Below are 17,993 nucleotides of genomic sequence, written 5' to 3' on the forward strand. Positions count from 1 at the left end.
CGCTTTCACCGCTCCAAAAACTAAGTATACTAATTTATTGAGGGGTTAAAAGTTGCTGTCCGTGGTGCTTAAGGGTGCAGTGCAGTCTAGACTAGAGCAATGGTTCTCAATTTTTTTCGGCTTCAGTACTCGCCTTCCCTGATTTCTGAATTCCGAGTACACCCTTTACTCAACTACATGTTGCTTAGAACACTGCAAGAGAAAACCAGCATAATGATGCTATGAATGAATATCATCACCTATTCACTGCACACCTGCAGTGAAAAAGTAGCAATTAGTGCCTCCTGAGCAGATAAGTTTTGATGTCACATATTTTCAAAATAAACAGCTAGCCAAGTTTTTGGTTGAAATTGGTTTAATACTTTAAAGCTCAGCAGTTTGTCAGTGTGTCAATGTTTTATGATGAAACATAAAAGTAAATGTTTAAATAAAAGTTTGTATTTTCTACTTTCTCTCACGTACCCCTTGTAATATCTCCACCTACCCCTAATGGGTTTTAGTTAATCTTGTCCTCCCTCAGTAAAAAGAATCCATTCCGTTGTTTCTCAGTGTTGGACGCATGCACACACGCGCACACGCGCACGCACACACACGCACGCACGCACGCACGCACGCACGCACGCACGCACGCACGCACGCACGCACGCACGCACGCACGCACGCACACACACACACACACACGCACACACACACACACACGCACACGCACACGCATGAGGGAGAAGCAACAGGTGACCATGAAATATTGAGGCAATCCTTCAGTTCTGACGTAAGTCTGTATTCTGCTGTGGCAATCCTGAGGCACTGGTAAAGATGTTCATTGATAGAGTTCATTGTTGAAAACCATGACTCATACACCGGTACGCGGAGGGGAACATTGTGAATTGGATCATTGCGGTAGCTCTCATGTTTTTGAATTGAGCTTGCACGTTGATCCGAAGCCCACTCACGCTAGTGTCCTTGTATAGTGGTTTGAGCGTGTGTGGCTTCAAATTATCAGTTTTGCAGACAGCGTGTGACCAGATTTTCAATGCACGCTCATTCATGTACCTGTATGTGCATCATGTACATGTTGTCTTTGGGTTGGGGGACACATATGTTTGTGTTTTAGCATACCTAATAACTGCACATTTCAACAGCATGTCAGCAAACACCATAGTAAAATTGTTCATTTGTAAACAACACTAGTACACTACTACCCTATACATAAGTAACGAAATAGCTAATGTTATAAATGTAATGTATAAATATAAAATAAACTGTAAATGGATAGTACACCAGCATTCATATAAGCTAAATACAAATCATACATAATTCTAATGATATAAATTAAAGTTCTGTGTTTGTAGTAGTCAAATCATCGTTAAACCACCCGGTTGATAATGCTGCTCTAATATTATATAAAATGATACATGGTGTGATATGCAATCAAAATAGAGCAAGACTCACGTGATTTTACACACAATTTATAATAAGACAGGGGTTGGTTCGGGCCGCACAATTGTCTCCATAATTTAGAGCAACACATAGATGTGCTTTAAATCATTTTGTTGCTTATGAACACTGGAGCACAATGGAGCAGGTTGAGACCACTGTTCATTTTACTTTGATCCAGGACTTTGGAAGAGGAATAGATGTGTCCTAGAAAGACACAATAAGCCACAAGCCTGGCCCTTTTCTATTTACAGATGAGTGTTATGATGTCCTCTTCTAATACTACCCTACCCGCTACTAGAACCCTCTTTCCATTCTTATTAGGTAGAGAAAGGTGGCTCGAAAGAGAGACAGAGAGAGATACTGAGAAAGGTAATTCTGAGAACTCAGTGCTGTGTGTGTGATTGTTATTTTTCTCTGTGTAATTTGGACAATAAGGACAATTTATACTCGAGAGCACAGCAGTACTCAAAGACAGTCAGTAGACTGGGTGTGAGTCAGGAAGGACAAGCAAAACTTTTTGGCGACCCCATCACACCATCTTTTACAGTTTCTTGATAAAAAACAAAATTTTCTTCTATTTTTTGGGTTGTTAATACGTGACCCCAATGGCACCTTCCCGCAACCCCACTTTGGGTCGCAACCCATAGTTTGAGAACCGCTGGACTAGATAATATACCAGACAGAATACATACAGTAGATACAGTCATAGACTGTAAAGAAATATGGACGGTGGAAAGCCATTGGTTTCTATGCTGCGCAAATGAAGCTTTTTTTGGCCGTTGTATGGGTGACGCCATCATTGTAGAAATCAACGTTCATTGGTAGAAATGGTACCATCTCGAATGCTATTGGCTGCCAACGGCCATGTGCAACCGCAGGGATACATGGGACATTGTCTTGAGCTTGCCAAAAATAAAGCACACGAAGAAGAATCATCACAAGCCTATGATCACAAGCCCCTCCTACAGCATACCCTGCTATAACATCAAATATAACATAAATTGGACCATATTTTCACAAAACGCATATCATGGTGATTGAAACGATGCTTTAAACTAGCGACAGGAACCATAAAGTATTTATGACGATGTTTATTAAGGTAAGAAAATCGAATGTAAAAGTTCGGGGGAAATGGATGGAATCCTGGAGAACAGCGCAACTAGCGGCCAATCATAGGAACTTTCAGTTCCATGTTGCTTCATTTTAAATCGCGACAACTACACCCCTGGATACAGTACATACTGTACTTATGCATCACCTTACAGTATGTAAAATATAAAAAGGGCAGTACTCAAGATGATAGACAAAAGTGGATCATACACACTGTGCGATTGTATTTTGAGCATCAGCTTATGGAGGGATGTTTACATAAGATGATGCATGCATTACACATGCATATAGATGCATAATAATACAGTACAGTACCTGTGGGGGTTGACCTAGCAGGCTCATCTGCAAAGTGTATGATCTTTAGAGAGATTATAGCGACCATCTCCAGCACACAGTTATCTTATATGTTCCTCTCTTTTTCTCTGCTCTCTTATTCTCCCCTCTTCTCACTTTTCCTATCCTCCCCTTGTCTACTCTCCTGTCCTCTCATCTCTCTCTCTCTCTCTCTCTCTCTCTCTCTCTCTCTCTCTCTCTCATCTCTCTCTCTCTCTCTCTCTCTCTCCCCCCTTCTATCTCTCTATCTGCTGCGCTGCTCTGCTTCTGTGTTCCTCTGGCAACAGTCCTATGGAAACAGCCTGTTGCCACGCACAAGCAGCAGCAGCGTCCACAGGAGGAGACGTGGTAGTGGTGGTGGGGTGGGGGACGATGGGCAGAGGACAGGATCTTCAACAAGCCTTGGGCTTTTGGTTCCTTTTGCTGGACAAATTCCAGTGTCTCCTCAGCCATGAATTCTACCAAACAGTACTATCCACAGCAAATGTGTGGCAGCCAAATTTTGACCATGTTTGATATTTGCTCTTTAAACAGAAAAGTTGCACAGTTGACGTGTGGTGGCACTTTAGCTTGCACCGATTGGTCAGCTATTGTAATATCAGCCCTATAGCAGATACCTAACTGTTATCAGCTGTAGGGTTGATATGGCTTATCACCCTCTCTGTCCTTTTTTTTATCACAAGTCATTTATTCTCCTGCCAACAAAATAAAAAGGAATTTCTCAGTTTAGCATAGTGTACTCTCCTATTCATTGATCCTGCAATGAGCTCCTGCAAATCATAACCACTTTAACGCCATATACTGTATATATAGTCCTCCAGGGGTCTATACTAGGCCCCCTTCTTTTCCCCCCTTTAATAGACAATCAGATACATATAGATAGATAGATAGATAGATAGATAGATAGATAGATAGATAGATAGATAGAAATTAAGTTAAAATCGAAAGTCGAATCGAGGTCTAGGCGTATCGTGACAGCCTAGATAGATAGATACTGAATGGGTTAAAAGAATAATACTGTATGGAAGGGATATTGCATAATTATCTCTTATATTCTTTGCTCTCCACAGCAGAAAGAAATCTCACGGCTTGCCTGTCAGGGATGTGCCTGATAGGCACATCATAAAACAAGATTACACACAAACACAAATGTGTTTCAGTCAGAAGTCTGATGAATCCCTTATTTACACCTCTGTGACCCATTCACACTTCACTCCAAAAGACAGAAAGAGAGAAGAGGGGAGTCCATGACGCATATGTTGCTAACACAAGAGAGAAGAGGATAACAGCAGTGACAGGCAGGCTTACTCACCTATCTCGAAGCTCCCATCAATGACACCTATCAGGTAACTGGGGATGTCGAACCGTCGCTCCAGCTGAGTTATTGTGCTCTTCATGTAGCTTCCCGACAGAGCCTTTGCAAAATAGGCGAAGGACAAAGCCACTAGAAACATCTGGAGAGAGATGGGAAAGAAAGAAAGAAAGAAAGAAAGAAAGAAAGAAAGAATGATATGTATTATCCTATTATAAAATGAGGAAACCTCTGTCAGTCAGTCAGTCAGGTATTCTGTCCTCATCCATTTTGCTACTCAGTGGGTTGACCAATGGACCTGAACTTACAGGCATTGATCATTTGTAATATGGAGAGTGGTATAGCCCATGTTTTATTAGTATTTTTGCCACAGACTATGTGATCTGTTGTTATGGTTGCGGTCCTCGCAGGCTATAAGATTTGTAGCCGCGGTCGTGGTCCTATAACCCAGCCGGACGGTGGGTGGACTAAGCTTCAGGGCTACAGTACACACACAACTAGAGAGCTGGCTTAGCGCAAGCCAAAAAAAGCAGTAGTATAGTAGTAGTAGGCTCTAGTGCATGTGACGTGTGTGCAGAAAATAAAGAGCAGATGTGGGCACAGCCCCATAGCCTAGAAGGACGGTTAGTTGAGCTGGCTTTGGGGCTAGTCTCCAAACACAACAGCAGAGAGAATGCCAGCAAAACCTTCCTTCTGTGAGGTTTTGTGCATACAGCAATAATAATTAGACCCATTTCATCCCGTGGAGTGAATTCATTTTTCAGCCTCACCCAGCTGAGTGCTTCTCAACTAAGCATGGGGGGAAGCAGTTATAGTTAAGTCTCTTGTTCAGGGACACCTCAACACATGGCCGGGGCCGGAATCTGACCCAGGCGGTCTCTCTCTACCCATTCATCTCTCTCTACCCATTCACCTATTGGCCGCCCAAATAGGTGCTACTCTCTCACTGTCTCTCTGTCACACGCACACACGCGCGCGCACACACACGCACGCACGCACGCACGCACGCACAAACGCGCGCACGCACGCACGCACGCACGCACAAATGCACGCACGCACGCACGTGCACGCACGCACACACACACACACACACACACACACACACACACACACACACACACACACACACACACACACACACACAGACACACACACACACACACACACACACACACACACACACACACACACACACACACACACACACACACACACACAGATAGATTAGTAGCTATAGTTGCCAGCTGATTCAGATCATGTGGATCTCTGACATCTGGCATGTCTAATTGATTGTCGGTGAAAGTCTGCAGCTTCTGGTGTTTCTGTCATACTTTCTGCATATACAATTCTTCTGCACTTTACATGATACAATTTGTAGGCGAGGCATTGGGTTGTAGGCAAAATTTGGATCTGTTTATAAGTTATATAATATATAAGCACTTTATCATTATCATTTATTTCTGGTGTATCAATGACAATTTGGACATGGTTTCAGTCCGATCATAAAATGCAAGTTAAATATTTTAAAAGATACAAAATATGTGTGAAACAAATGAATAGAGGTACTAAGCCTGCTGGCAGCATGCACAAGACATATGGCACTGATCGGTCCAGCGGTATGCAAGATTAGTTCCAGAAAACAGACAGAGGGAGAGGCGAGAGAGAGAGAGAGAGAGAGAGCAAGGGGCGACATTTACATGCCCTGAAATTCGCTCTGATATTCGGCCGAAAAAACGCAGCAGTGTGTAAATATACCTTAACTGGCGGTGCTCCAAGTGTTGACATCATAGACTGGCAAAAGTAAGAGAGTCACAGCCTACACAGTCTGACCAGAGTTGTGTTTCATTGAGGATTCATGTCCACCCTGATCCATATAACAAGTTTGTATGTACTGTACCATTATCTGCCACAAACTCCCAGAAAAGAAGTTGTCTGCTACAACTCTGTTCTTTTAAATCAAAGCTGAAGACTTTTCTGTTTGCCGCTGTCTTTTACTCAGACCTTTCCTGTGCTGAACTGTAACATTTATTATTATTATTACGTATTTTCTTTGTTCTTAACACATGAATAACTATTTTTAATTGTATTCAAATAGCTTTTCATAATTGTTCTTGACATAAACGTGCCTTGCCTGTTGCCTATAACATTGGTTGAGTGTCCAACCACACAATGGTAATTTATAGGAATTGGAAGCAGCTGACTGATACTATTACTGATGTAACCACATTAGGAGAAACAGAGCGCAAAAGGTTTTGCACTCAGTTTGCTCTATTTAATAGAGTGTGTTGAGCTTCCGGAGTTCAAATCCAGTAGTGATAGCATTCTCGGCAGCATCAGATGTTGTCAGTTTCACATCAATCTGTCTTTTCATAATCTTTAGTGGTACTGCTAACTGGTTATCACAGGTGCATTAGCTGGAGGTGTGTCGTGCACATCTATAACTACTAATCTTACATGACCTTGATTTCCTTTCTTCACCATATCAATTCTGTATGGGAACAGAATTGCTTCGGCTACAGTACTTTAAGAAAAGTGATGGTGCTGAATGGGTCTCGGTAAAGAAAACATGGGTAAAGTCAACTTTTAAGAAAAATATTAAGTCATTGTGAGAAATCTGATTAAGATTAATAATTTAACATTTGTTCTTAATGGTTTTAAACACTAGAGGGTTTACAGTGATTAGTGCGGACTAAAAAGGGATTCCTGTTTAAGCTGTGTGAAAATGGAACCAAGTACTTGTACCCTTGAGACCCGTGACATGCATTTTGTTCTGAGGACTTAGAAAAGTAAAGTAATAGTTCACCCAAACATGTAATAATTATATCATTAAATACCCTCATGTCAATTGAAAGATGGATAGTCTTTTGTCAACACAAGGAGTTTGTCTTCGTAGCAGCTTTATCCAAAACAATTGAAGGAGAGGGTGGCCAGTTCTTAAGCCATGTTGGGAACCGGGTCATTTTCATCACAGGGTGTTGCGTTGCGTTTGGACAAAAGTGTTCATTCTTGTTCAACTAATCACCTCTTCGTGCATGCTTGCTGTCAATCACTGTAGACATACCATGGAAACAGCACTAAAATCTAATCTAAAGTTTTTTTTCTAAAAGTTTTAACTAGCAGTTGTATCTACGTGCGAAAATAAGAACGATTGAGCAACTACAGAACCTGTTTTTCATGACTAGAATATATTGATTGTTTACAATCAAGGTCATGAACCGTCGTAGGTCATACAATCAAACTGAATCCCCCCTGGATTCCTTAGATCATCACACACAAGTCCCCAAATAGGCCATGTCCATTTCTGCCTGACAAGGTTTTCTGCCATTTACTTTTCTTCAAATTAGAATTGCCTCCAACAACTTCAAGGGAAAGGCTCGCTCAACTCGAAGACAGTCTGGAGAAGTTCTTGAATATACTGGGTGCAGCAGATTCAGATAATATGTATAAAGAAGATAAATCCTCACTCTCTGTACTAGAAGTCTAAGGAGTCTTTTTTAATAATGTTTATGATCCGCAGCAGCAGTCTACCAAACAGACGCGTTTCGGCACGCAGGCCTTCGTCAGTGTTAGACAACAAAGCCAAAATCCACTGGTGCAACAAATGCAAAAAATGTCACTGTTTTTTTTTTGTGCAAAAACAGGACAAATAATTGTCATGTGTCATACTGTTTACCTGTAATTCCCTTCACAAATGTGTGCACTATTTCTTGCAAGCAATGGATGTTGCATCATGAATGCAACATCCAATCATACTCAAAATGAAATGCATGTACAGTACAGCCTCCGTCCTACTCCTCCCGCCCAACACTAGTGTTGACAGTTCTGTAGCAACCCCAATTAATAGTCAAAATCTGCTGGCACCACTACTAACACATTTATGTATGTAATTTTTGTAATTAGACCGTTCATGAATGAACTGGTTATGTCTTTGCATAATCACAAGCATTCCCAAAACAATTAATGTCATGGGATGAATAGTTTCCTCTGGAACTAACTACTAATAGAGAGAAATCGAGAGAGAGAGAGAGAGAGAGAGAGACAGACAGACAGACAGACAGACAGACAGACAGACAGACAGACAGACAGACAGACAGACAGACAGACAGACAGACAGACAGACAGACAGACTAGACAGACAGACAGAGAGACAGAGAGAAAGTTACAATTATGAACGTACTCTTTCCTGGGGTGAGAACGTTGTGATTAATAATATAACAGACAGATGAGGAGATGACAAACACGCGCCTTTCGAGACGGTTGGCAGACATTTCAGACCGTTTCATAAATCACTGTGTCATGAGATGGTTATTATATAGCATTTGAGCATTGATAAATTACAGTCTAATTTGATACGTACTGCAGCTTCTTTGTCGTGTGGGGACTATGAAATAAAGTAGTAAATAATAATTCCTAAACATATTTATGCATTACAGTAAATACAACCTTTATTTTTACCCAAAATAAAATCACACAATATACGTTTTACGCAAATAAAACTATATAACTGACTGCAAAAACAAAAAGAAACATCTTAACAGAAAAAAAAGACCTAACCCTAGAACTACAAAAGAATCCATTTACAGCCCACAGCTGTGGCATAAGCATACACACAAAGGTGATGTCGATGTTATTCAGATGCTTTATACATTCTTATTTAAAAGAAAACCACTATCACTGTTGGTGTGAATTTGGGGTTAGAGCCCTGTGAGTATTGAAACCTGATTCACCAAAGGTAAATTATCTTACAATAAATGCGAGAAGTCTCTGCGTGTATGTATGCGTGTACCGGTATGTATGTATGTTTGTAATCCGTGTATCTCGAGAACCGTTCGTCCCACCGGCTTCAGATTCGGCACTTTTCCCGAACCGGCGCGAAAATCTCTGAATCACCGTATGCGGAGCTGATTGTTGACATCAGGCTGGTTCGGAGGAAACTGGCGCAAGCTCTGACTCATTGTGACATCACTTCATAAAAGGCTCTGACATCACGTACGCCACATGAGTGCCCGGCCTCGACCCGACCTGATATGCGATTTTCCGTAACCGGTGCGAAAGGTTCGGGTTCTCTGTATGCGCTGATGTCCGCTAGACAATAACCGAACAACGGGTATGATGGGTATTGCCTAACAACCGGAGGGGCATCATCCCCCACAGGTGGCAAAGCAAGCAGGCTGCGTATTATTGCTCAAGATGAAGACAGACAGATACAGAGATATCCATATATGGGCATAAAATGGACGCAGACAGAAATATATCTCCATATATGGGCATAAATGGACACAGGCAAACAGATAAATCGGGTTTGCGTTAAAGGGTGGGGCATTCATTCCCTATTTACATCGTTCCCGAGTAGGCCGTTCCCCGACTAGACGATTGGCTGCCCGAAGGGCAGAGATCTCCATATATGGGCATAAAAGGGACACAGACAGACTGATACAGATATCTCCATATATGGGCATAAAATGGACGCAGACAGACAGATATCTCCATATATGGGCATGATATCTCCATATATGGGCATAAATGGACACAGGCAAACAGATGGTCAAAACGGGTCCTATGACAACAGGTATAATGGGTTTTGCATTAAAGGGCGGGGCATTCATTTCCTATTTAAATTGTTCCCGAGTTGGCCAGGTCGCCGACTAGACGCTCGGCCGCCCGGCTTCTAGTCAATTCACCTTATAGCTGGCCCTCTCTATCGAGGCAGCAGCCATTGCCTTTTAAAGAGGGCACTAGAGAGTTTTTCTCTGTGTGCTGCTTCAAAAAAATCTTTTCACTTCCTCCCAAGTAAGGAAGTGACATGGAATTGTCTGTTGCCAGATTTTGCCAAAGAAATAAGCCCAACAGAAGCAACTAGGCTTAGTTTTACTACTTTACATTTACATTTAAATTAATAGCAGATCAGCAATCTCACAATGTGTCACATTGCGACACATTGTGAGCTTGTATATTTGCTATTTAAAACATATTGAGGAAAAAATACGAAAATATTTATTTTTGGGGGTCCTTGATAAATAAGGCAGCCCAATAAGCAACTACACTTATTTTTTTAAAGGAATATGGTGAATAATAATACCTCAGAATATAATGCAAAAATGGACACCCAGAAGCTTGCAGGAAAAGCTGGGAATAAACAATAAACTGAGGTTCAATAGGATTTGTTTCTCTTTTTTTTGCACAACCTTATTGTACTACAGGTAGAAATGAAAAGCAAGAGAATCACATTGTGAAATTTAGCCCAGGATTAGAGAACAATCAGTAGGCCAGAGCCTTAGCTGTGCCATGCCCCACCCAGCAGATCAAGGAGCCAAACAATCCTGAGAACAAATGAAAGTCTTTCTAGTTTCACTTACTGTAAACTGTGTTATTATAAGCTTCTTTAACACCATTGTTTCACATCACTTTCATCCTTATAAAATGACAACAACAGGTCTTAGATCGAGGACCCGCTAACTTTCATGTTACTTTTCATTTGAAAATGTTCTCATAGGTGGAAGGAAGAAAGGAAGGAAAGAGCCATAACAACAACAAAAAAGATCTAAATAACGACGTTACAACGTATGTTACATGATATTCAAGGTCTACTTCTTTTCCTCCAATTATCCCTAAATGATACATTTCATTTTTGTTATTGCAACAACATGGTTTGTGATTTGTCACTTGTGGCATTATTTTCAGAAACAGGTGGCTTTCTTTGTTCTCTCTTCCTTTAAGGTAATTCTATATATACAGTAGTAATTTATAAAGGTAGCCTAATGTGTCTGTCCCGGATATAACATATCTCAAACCGAGTGACCTCAAACTTGGCATGTATGTCCCAGATGACCCGGGGCCCGGACTGTGCAGTGCAGTGTGAATTGGAGCAGACCAGCGGTTTCCAAGAACCGAAAAACCACAATGTGTGTGTTTTTGGCTACCATGATTGGCCAACCCAACCCATTGTCTTTGCGGCACACTATTACTTCAGCGCAAATAGAAGTGGGAGAGTGTACAATGGAACTCTGTTTGCATTATGCTCTTGTACACCATCAACACGATGTCAGCAGTTTCTCCCGCCCATATCTCCATATTTATCCGACCAGTCATGGTAGTGGTTACGGCACTGGGTACTGACAATAAGTACAACGGGTACCCTGACAACAAGTACAAGTGCAATAGTAGGTATATACTGTATTTATATATTTTTTTATATTTTATCGAGGCTTTGGAAAATAAGTGCGTAATGGCCAGATCCAGCTCTAACTAGTTACAAAGGAAGGGTGTTCTTTTCTTCATGAGGAAGAAGTCTGAGGTGGCCCTTTGATTCATTATCTAAGCTTCCTCTGCATTCCACCTAAATATGCACAATACAAAGGAAGCGGTTTGTTGGAGCCCGGCCATTTAAAAGCTGTTATCACATTGAAAATGAACTCCTTCACAAAGTTCACACAATTGATTCTGAATTAAAACAGATAAATAATACACTGGGTAGTTCAGTCCGAGCACTTGCCTTTGGACCACAATTTTTTGGGTTTGATCTCGAACACCACCAACCCAGCGTACGAGTACCAGCACGGCTTGGGTAACTAAGTCATGCGGTAAGTACTCAGAGCTGATCATAGGCGTGGCACTCCACAGGGATACACCATGGATACACCATGCATTTAAAAAGTATTTATGTCATATTGTTTATGTCCCAAAAACGTTTTTCAAAAGGTTTGAGGCTAAATTACCACTCCTGAATAGAGAGCCTCTCTCATTTTTGAATGGCTCTCAGAGCATTTCAACTGCAGTACCACCTTTTGGCCTGAACTGAAAAGATTTTTTTTTTTTCTTTTTGATTTTTTTTTGTGATGATGATATGATATGATATATGATATAGTACTTTATTGTCAGTTCACACTGAAATTTGTCTTACGACACAGCAGTCATGTATTCAACATACGTGACACGCTGAGTCGCGGTGCAGCCCCTGTACCAGCGCACCAATGATGACGTCACAATCGGCAGATGACGTCACAATCGGCAGCAAACCTGGATAGCCTGTTTTGAGAACCCGTGGGATACTTTTAACCTTCGCCTTCTCAAAACCAGAGAAAGACACAACGGTCAGAAATGGGACTTTGTGAGGATAGAAGGTGCTAGTGGGACCCCAAAAAAAGGTTTTAAAATAGGAAAAGTTAAATTTCATGGTGTATCACCTTTAATCTAACCCTACCTAGCTGCGCAGAAACTTGTCTATAGCAGTGGTATTCAAACAATGGGATGAACGACACGTTTCGCATCATGGGTATCCTTGGGCAGAAACACAACTTTATGTTTTTTTTTCCCCATAAATTGATATTTCATCATACAAGAGTGTTGCATATTTGCATATGGGTATCAAGATAGGCTATATCGTCCCACGATATATCACAATATTAAAACGTGAAGATATGTCGTCGTTGTGATGTCATTCTTTATCGCAATATTTTGTAATATTGTTTCGGTGAAAGTTACAGGAGTTCTTACCAGACATCCCAAGTCTCCTGGAACTTGCAGGAGTTTCCCGTAAATCAACGTCTCCTCCCGGACATCCGCGAGTGGCACTAAAGCTCCCGGAAATCCCGACCGCTACCGCAAATAGTGGCCATATCCGGGAGAATCGCAGAGATCCGGTCTTGAGACCGGATCTGCAACCCGTGATGAGAATAAATGTGTTCTCATTCGTCGTTGAACTGTCAGTCAGGCAAATTAATGATTGTCATTCGCTGTGGGAGATGTGGGCGTCTAGAAGTGACCAACCACTGACTAAGTCTGTCAACTTCAAGTCTGATGGCGGGGATCGGTCTAATTAGCTGATGCGTTGGCTTGTTGTGAAGATGGCAAAAGGTATAAAACCCATTTCTCTGAATATTCCAAGACTTACACGTGTATAATTCCGAATTCAAGCATGATGACACGATGGCTCGGTGCATTGTATGCAACAGCGACTTAAAGATTTCTCACAGGGCCATTAATGACTGCAAAAGGCATGTTGATGTGAGTATTTATCATGTCGTGCATCTCATCATTGCTAAGTAGCATTGTTGAATCATGAAGCTCAAACACTTTATGCGCTCTTTGTAGCTTAAGTTTGATTCAGAAGATTGATTGAAAACTTTATTAACAGTTTGCAAAGCACAGCAGCTGGTGCAGATGTTGTTCAAAGGGTGGGTTATCATTATATCTATGTACATTTATAGTTAATGTATGTATATTTATAGCTCATATCCACATAATTATTATGTGGCATATTGATTGAATACTTTATTGGAAGTTTACATAAGAAAAAGTACAGGACAGTACAGTTCACTGAAAAGCAAAGGTCAACTAAAAGGATAAAGACCACAAGATAGTTTTTAGGCTTGTTTCTATAAGGGTCCCTTTGTACTCAATTCATAAAATGCCCCATATAAGTCTCATATATCAACATATGAAACGTAAAAAAGAAAAAAAAGAAATCCAGTGAAAAAAACGAGGAGGAAGGGGGACATGCACACGTATTGCACGCACGTGCACGAGTGACACTTTTTAATGTTACGTGCATCAAAGCATGTTTCTGCTTTGTCAAATAGGCCTACCTATATCTAATCTAAGCATCAAACCCAAATATTTTTACAAGCACCCTCTGTATGATTGTATTATAGATATTTTGTTTGAGCGGTTGGAAATAACTAGGCTACACTTGGTTGGTAAAGTCAGATGCCAACAATATGACGGTATATGAATATGATGGTTAGTGAAATTTATATTCTTGCAGTATTTATATTATACTGTATTATCATTACTGTCTATCTGTCCACAATACACTTAGTGAGAACTTCACTTGTCCCTTGAGCTTTATTTATTTATTTTTTGTGTAAAGCTTATACTGTAATAAAACATTAAAAAAAAACTTTTAGACCTGAGGCCGATGCTAAAAACGCCTTCTAGATTTCGGAAAAAAACGTCAAACATTTATCAATGTATCTTTGTTGCTAACCCAAAAGAGGTTCCCGGTCTAAATGGGTTAAACCGAAAAGGATGGCCAATGTTGATGGTAAAAGGATTATTAAAGAAATATATTATTATTACGATAATATTGTGTCATATCGATATTGTGAACCCAATATCATGAATCGTATCATATCTTGAAAAATCATGGCACCACTAGTGTCACACAATAGCAGACCTACAAGCTCTTTTTTTATTGTATTTTCTATAATAATAAAAAGGGACATTTCCAACTGACAACGAACAATATATAAAGCTTTATTCCTGTACCTTTAGGCTAGAGCCAGAGGAGGAGCGTGGTTGTCTGCACATGGTGTCAGCGTGTCCATTCTCTGTGGTCCGGCCAGTCTCTGCTCCCACTTCCATTCTCCAGGGACAGCTCTGTATCTCTTTGGACGAAGTCTCCCTAGTAATGCAATGTCTTGGCATCGAAGCATGCAACCCTGCAAATGGATAATCCACGCATGTGACCCACTTCTTATACTCAGCCAAAAAAAACATACAGTAAATATGCCTGCGCGACTCTGCAGACAGCAGAGGAGTGAAATGCACACTCTCTCTCTCTCGCTCTCTCTCTCTCAGACACACACACGCACGCACGCACGCACGCACGCACGCACGCACGCACACACACACACACACACACACACACACACACACACACACACACACACACACACACACACACACACACACACACACACAATCTGCAACTGACAATACTTTGAAACACAACCTACTACATTCATACAATAATAATACAACAATATTTATTCTCTGCTAATGTACTAAATGTAAAGCTACATGTTTAGATACAGTACATCTCTGCATGTTTAAGTGTTTGTTTATTCAGTGATTTTTAATTATGATGATGTACTGCCCAAAGGAAAAAAATATAATAATCTTATTTTACACTATAATGAAACATTAGCCTGGCATTGCCAGACTGATCACATTGGGTCACTCACGTGAGTGACCCAATGTGATCAGTCTGGCAATGCCAGGCTAATGAAACATGGGAATATGGATGTATAATTTGATTTAATTATATCCTGTTTTTGTATACGATCTGAAACGATCTGAGCTTGTGTTTCTTATTTGTACTCCCGGAGACTGAGACAGTGGAGAAAGAGACAGTAAGCCAGCAGTTATGTATGCTGTTTTGCTCTCTTGGGTATTTTATCCCTGAGTAAAGAAGGCATGGTGCTAGGTCAGAGCGTCTATGGCCTGTCGCTGTCCATTGGTAGTGGTGCTGAACCATTTGCCAATCGATACATGAGTGATACCACACAATAATAGGAATATTTATTATAATATCCACTTATATCCCCCCCCCCCCCCCCCCCCCCCAAATAAATAAAATAAAAATAAAATATTGTTACTAACAATTAGCTGTTTTCTTTTTGTGTCCTTCAGGAAAGGCTTGTCTTGCGACTTGCTTGGCTAAACTTTGGCCAAGCAATCCACAAGACAAGCTGTCCCTTCATAAACACATGTCAATGAAAATGTCCAATTAGTTTTGAGTCTTTAACGCACAATTAAACTTTGGTAGATATATGGGTCATGTAGTTAGCTTGCCATGACTCCAAACATTGGTGAGATATCTTCAATAGTTGCTCAATTGATAAAAAATGTACAGTCCAAATTGGTCTCCCCATTGACTTACCGTAGGCCTACATTGCATGGCAAAACAACTCTCAAAGTTACACTCTTTGTTTTTTCACACAAAGGAATGCAAACAAAGTGGATTCTGCCAAAGTATAAAATTACAAGCATCTTCGAAATCTTTTACTTGAAAATACCCATTAACATTTCTGTCACTGCAGTGGAGGGTCAGGGACATCCACTTATTAGGGTTACACATCACTGAGGACCTCATCTAGGATGTGCAGACAGAGCGGACAGTGAAGAAGGTACAGAAAAGCAACGCCTCTAATTTCTCAGACAACTAATGAAGGCTGACATAACCCCAAAGTCCTAAGAGCTTCATAGGTACCATAGGGAGCATCCTGATCCTGACTGGCTGCTTCACTGCCAACTATGGTAACATTACCGACCTCAAGCATAAGGCAATGCAGAGGGTTGTGGTACAGTCCTTTGCATGCCACCTCCCGCCCATCCAAGACCCATGTGACAAATGCTGTGTCAGCGAATCCTGCAGAATCATCAAAGACCCAAGCCACACCAACTGTTTCAGATTATGCTGCATGGATAATGACTACCCAGTCTCAGGGCCACTGACAGCACGCTGCTTTTACACTTGTACAGTCAGGCTCACGAACGATCCGACAAGAATAAAAATAAACCTGGTCAGAAGAAAACGGTACTATGACGTTCTTCATACAGATATTGTGGCAACTACTGATAAATGTTGATGGTGTATAGTTAGTATAATATGCCAAGCTTATAGCCTATGTGCACTGTACATACAAGGGTCTATTTTTGGAGCGGTGATAGCCGCTTCCAACTTTTGACTTAGTGTGTCCCGTGTCTGTCCCTCCCTATGCAGCACGAACAGATGCAATACCCCTGGGTGACCAGAAGTGGTGCTGTTGCGCAGCCTAGACACACACACACACACACACACACACACACACACACACACACACACACACACACACACACACACACACAGTTTAGCTGCTCAAATGCACTGCTACACTACAACTGATGGGTTTGATTTCTATTATCCTATCTATACTATAATTTTGCGAATGTCTGAGTGTCTGAGTGTCTGTCACAGCGTTTCTCCTCAGTGGCTGGAGCAATTGATCTGAAATCGCATCACCATAAGCATATGAACACACCTAACATAACTGTGAAGCCCGTTTGTCACTTTCACAAATCGTATGCTGTATATTAGCATTTTTATGGTGTATCTACTATCTATTCTGCATCTAGCTTGAGGCTCATCTATTCTGCATCTAGCATGAGGCAACATGTTTAACCAGCTCTCTCTCTGTGTGTGTGTGTGTGTGTGTGTGTGTGTGTGTGTGTGTGTGTGTGTGTGTGTGTGTGTGTGTGTGTGTGTGTGTGTGTGGGCGGGCGGGCGGGCGGGCTGGGGGGGGTTAGCCATTAAACAAAACGGGTATTTCTTGCATTGATGCTCCTACATATTATCATGCAAGCACCAGAAAGTTACTTTCCATCCCTCATATACTGTGTGCACAGTGCACACCCCATAACCCACACACTGCACATCATTTCGGAGCTCATATCTTTGAACGGGTAAGGACTAGTTAGTATAAAACTACTGACTCTTTTTTGCTCTTGTTCTTCCCTATTTTCTTTACTTAATATTACCTATGCTGCAGTGGTATGTTCTAGTGGTATGTTTCTAGACGCATCATCATACGTTCATGAGGGCATATCTTTCACATTTTTTTCTTCACAGCATACGTCGTATACCCAAGTGTCAGGTGGAACACAGCACTGCTGCTGTTACATTGTCTGAAGGAAGCAAACTAAAACCTTGATTTTAATTATTTTAATTAGGATCTGGATCTCGGAGGATTCTGAAAGAAGCCAAACTAAAACCTTGATTTTAATTCTTTTAATTAGGATCTGGATCTCAGAGGACTGCTCTGCATGTGTTGATTGTACTACTGACTCCCTAATCTCAATCAATGTCACTGTGTCGACGTACTGGCCTGCCACACTGGAATACATTTCCTTACCTGATGCAGATTTATCTATTTGCGAACTATGTGTTTATGGCACAAACAAACTGGCCTAGTAAAACACTGAACCTCATTGCGGTATATGATACAGGTCTAAACATCATACAACATGTACATACCATGAT

The 17,993-nt window shown here is 41.1% G+C and overlaps 1 protein-coding gene across 1 annotated transcript in view; it reads right to left on the bottom strand.

The window, feature by feature from the left end:
- The window catches only part of slco1c1 (solute carrier organic anion transporter family, member 1C1), a gene marked incomplete at its 3' end in the record, with an annotated part of 38,798 nt that overhangs the window by 18,313 nt on the left and 2,492 nt on the right, over window positions 1-17,993 (bottom strand). Inside the window, exons 2-3 of the mRNA XM_080731823.1 lie at window positions 14,459-14,631; window positions 4,193-4,334 (exon numbers count right to left, since the gene is read on the bottom strand). Of these exons, the coding sequence (XP_080587949.1) occupies window positions 4,193-4,334; window positions 14,459-14,617 (301 nt within the window). The 5' untranslated portion in view covers window positions 14,618-14,631. The remainder of the gene's footprint in view (window positions 1-4,192; window positions 4,335-14,458; window positions 14,632-17,993) is intronic.

Source organism: Nannobrachium achirus, assembly GCF_963921795.1.
Source record: "Nannobrachium achirus genome assembly, chromosome: 8".
Taxonomy (NCBI): domain Eukaryota; kingdom Metazoa; phylum Chordata; class Actinopteri; order Myctophiformes; family Myctophidae; genus Nannobrachium; species Nannobrachium achirus.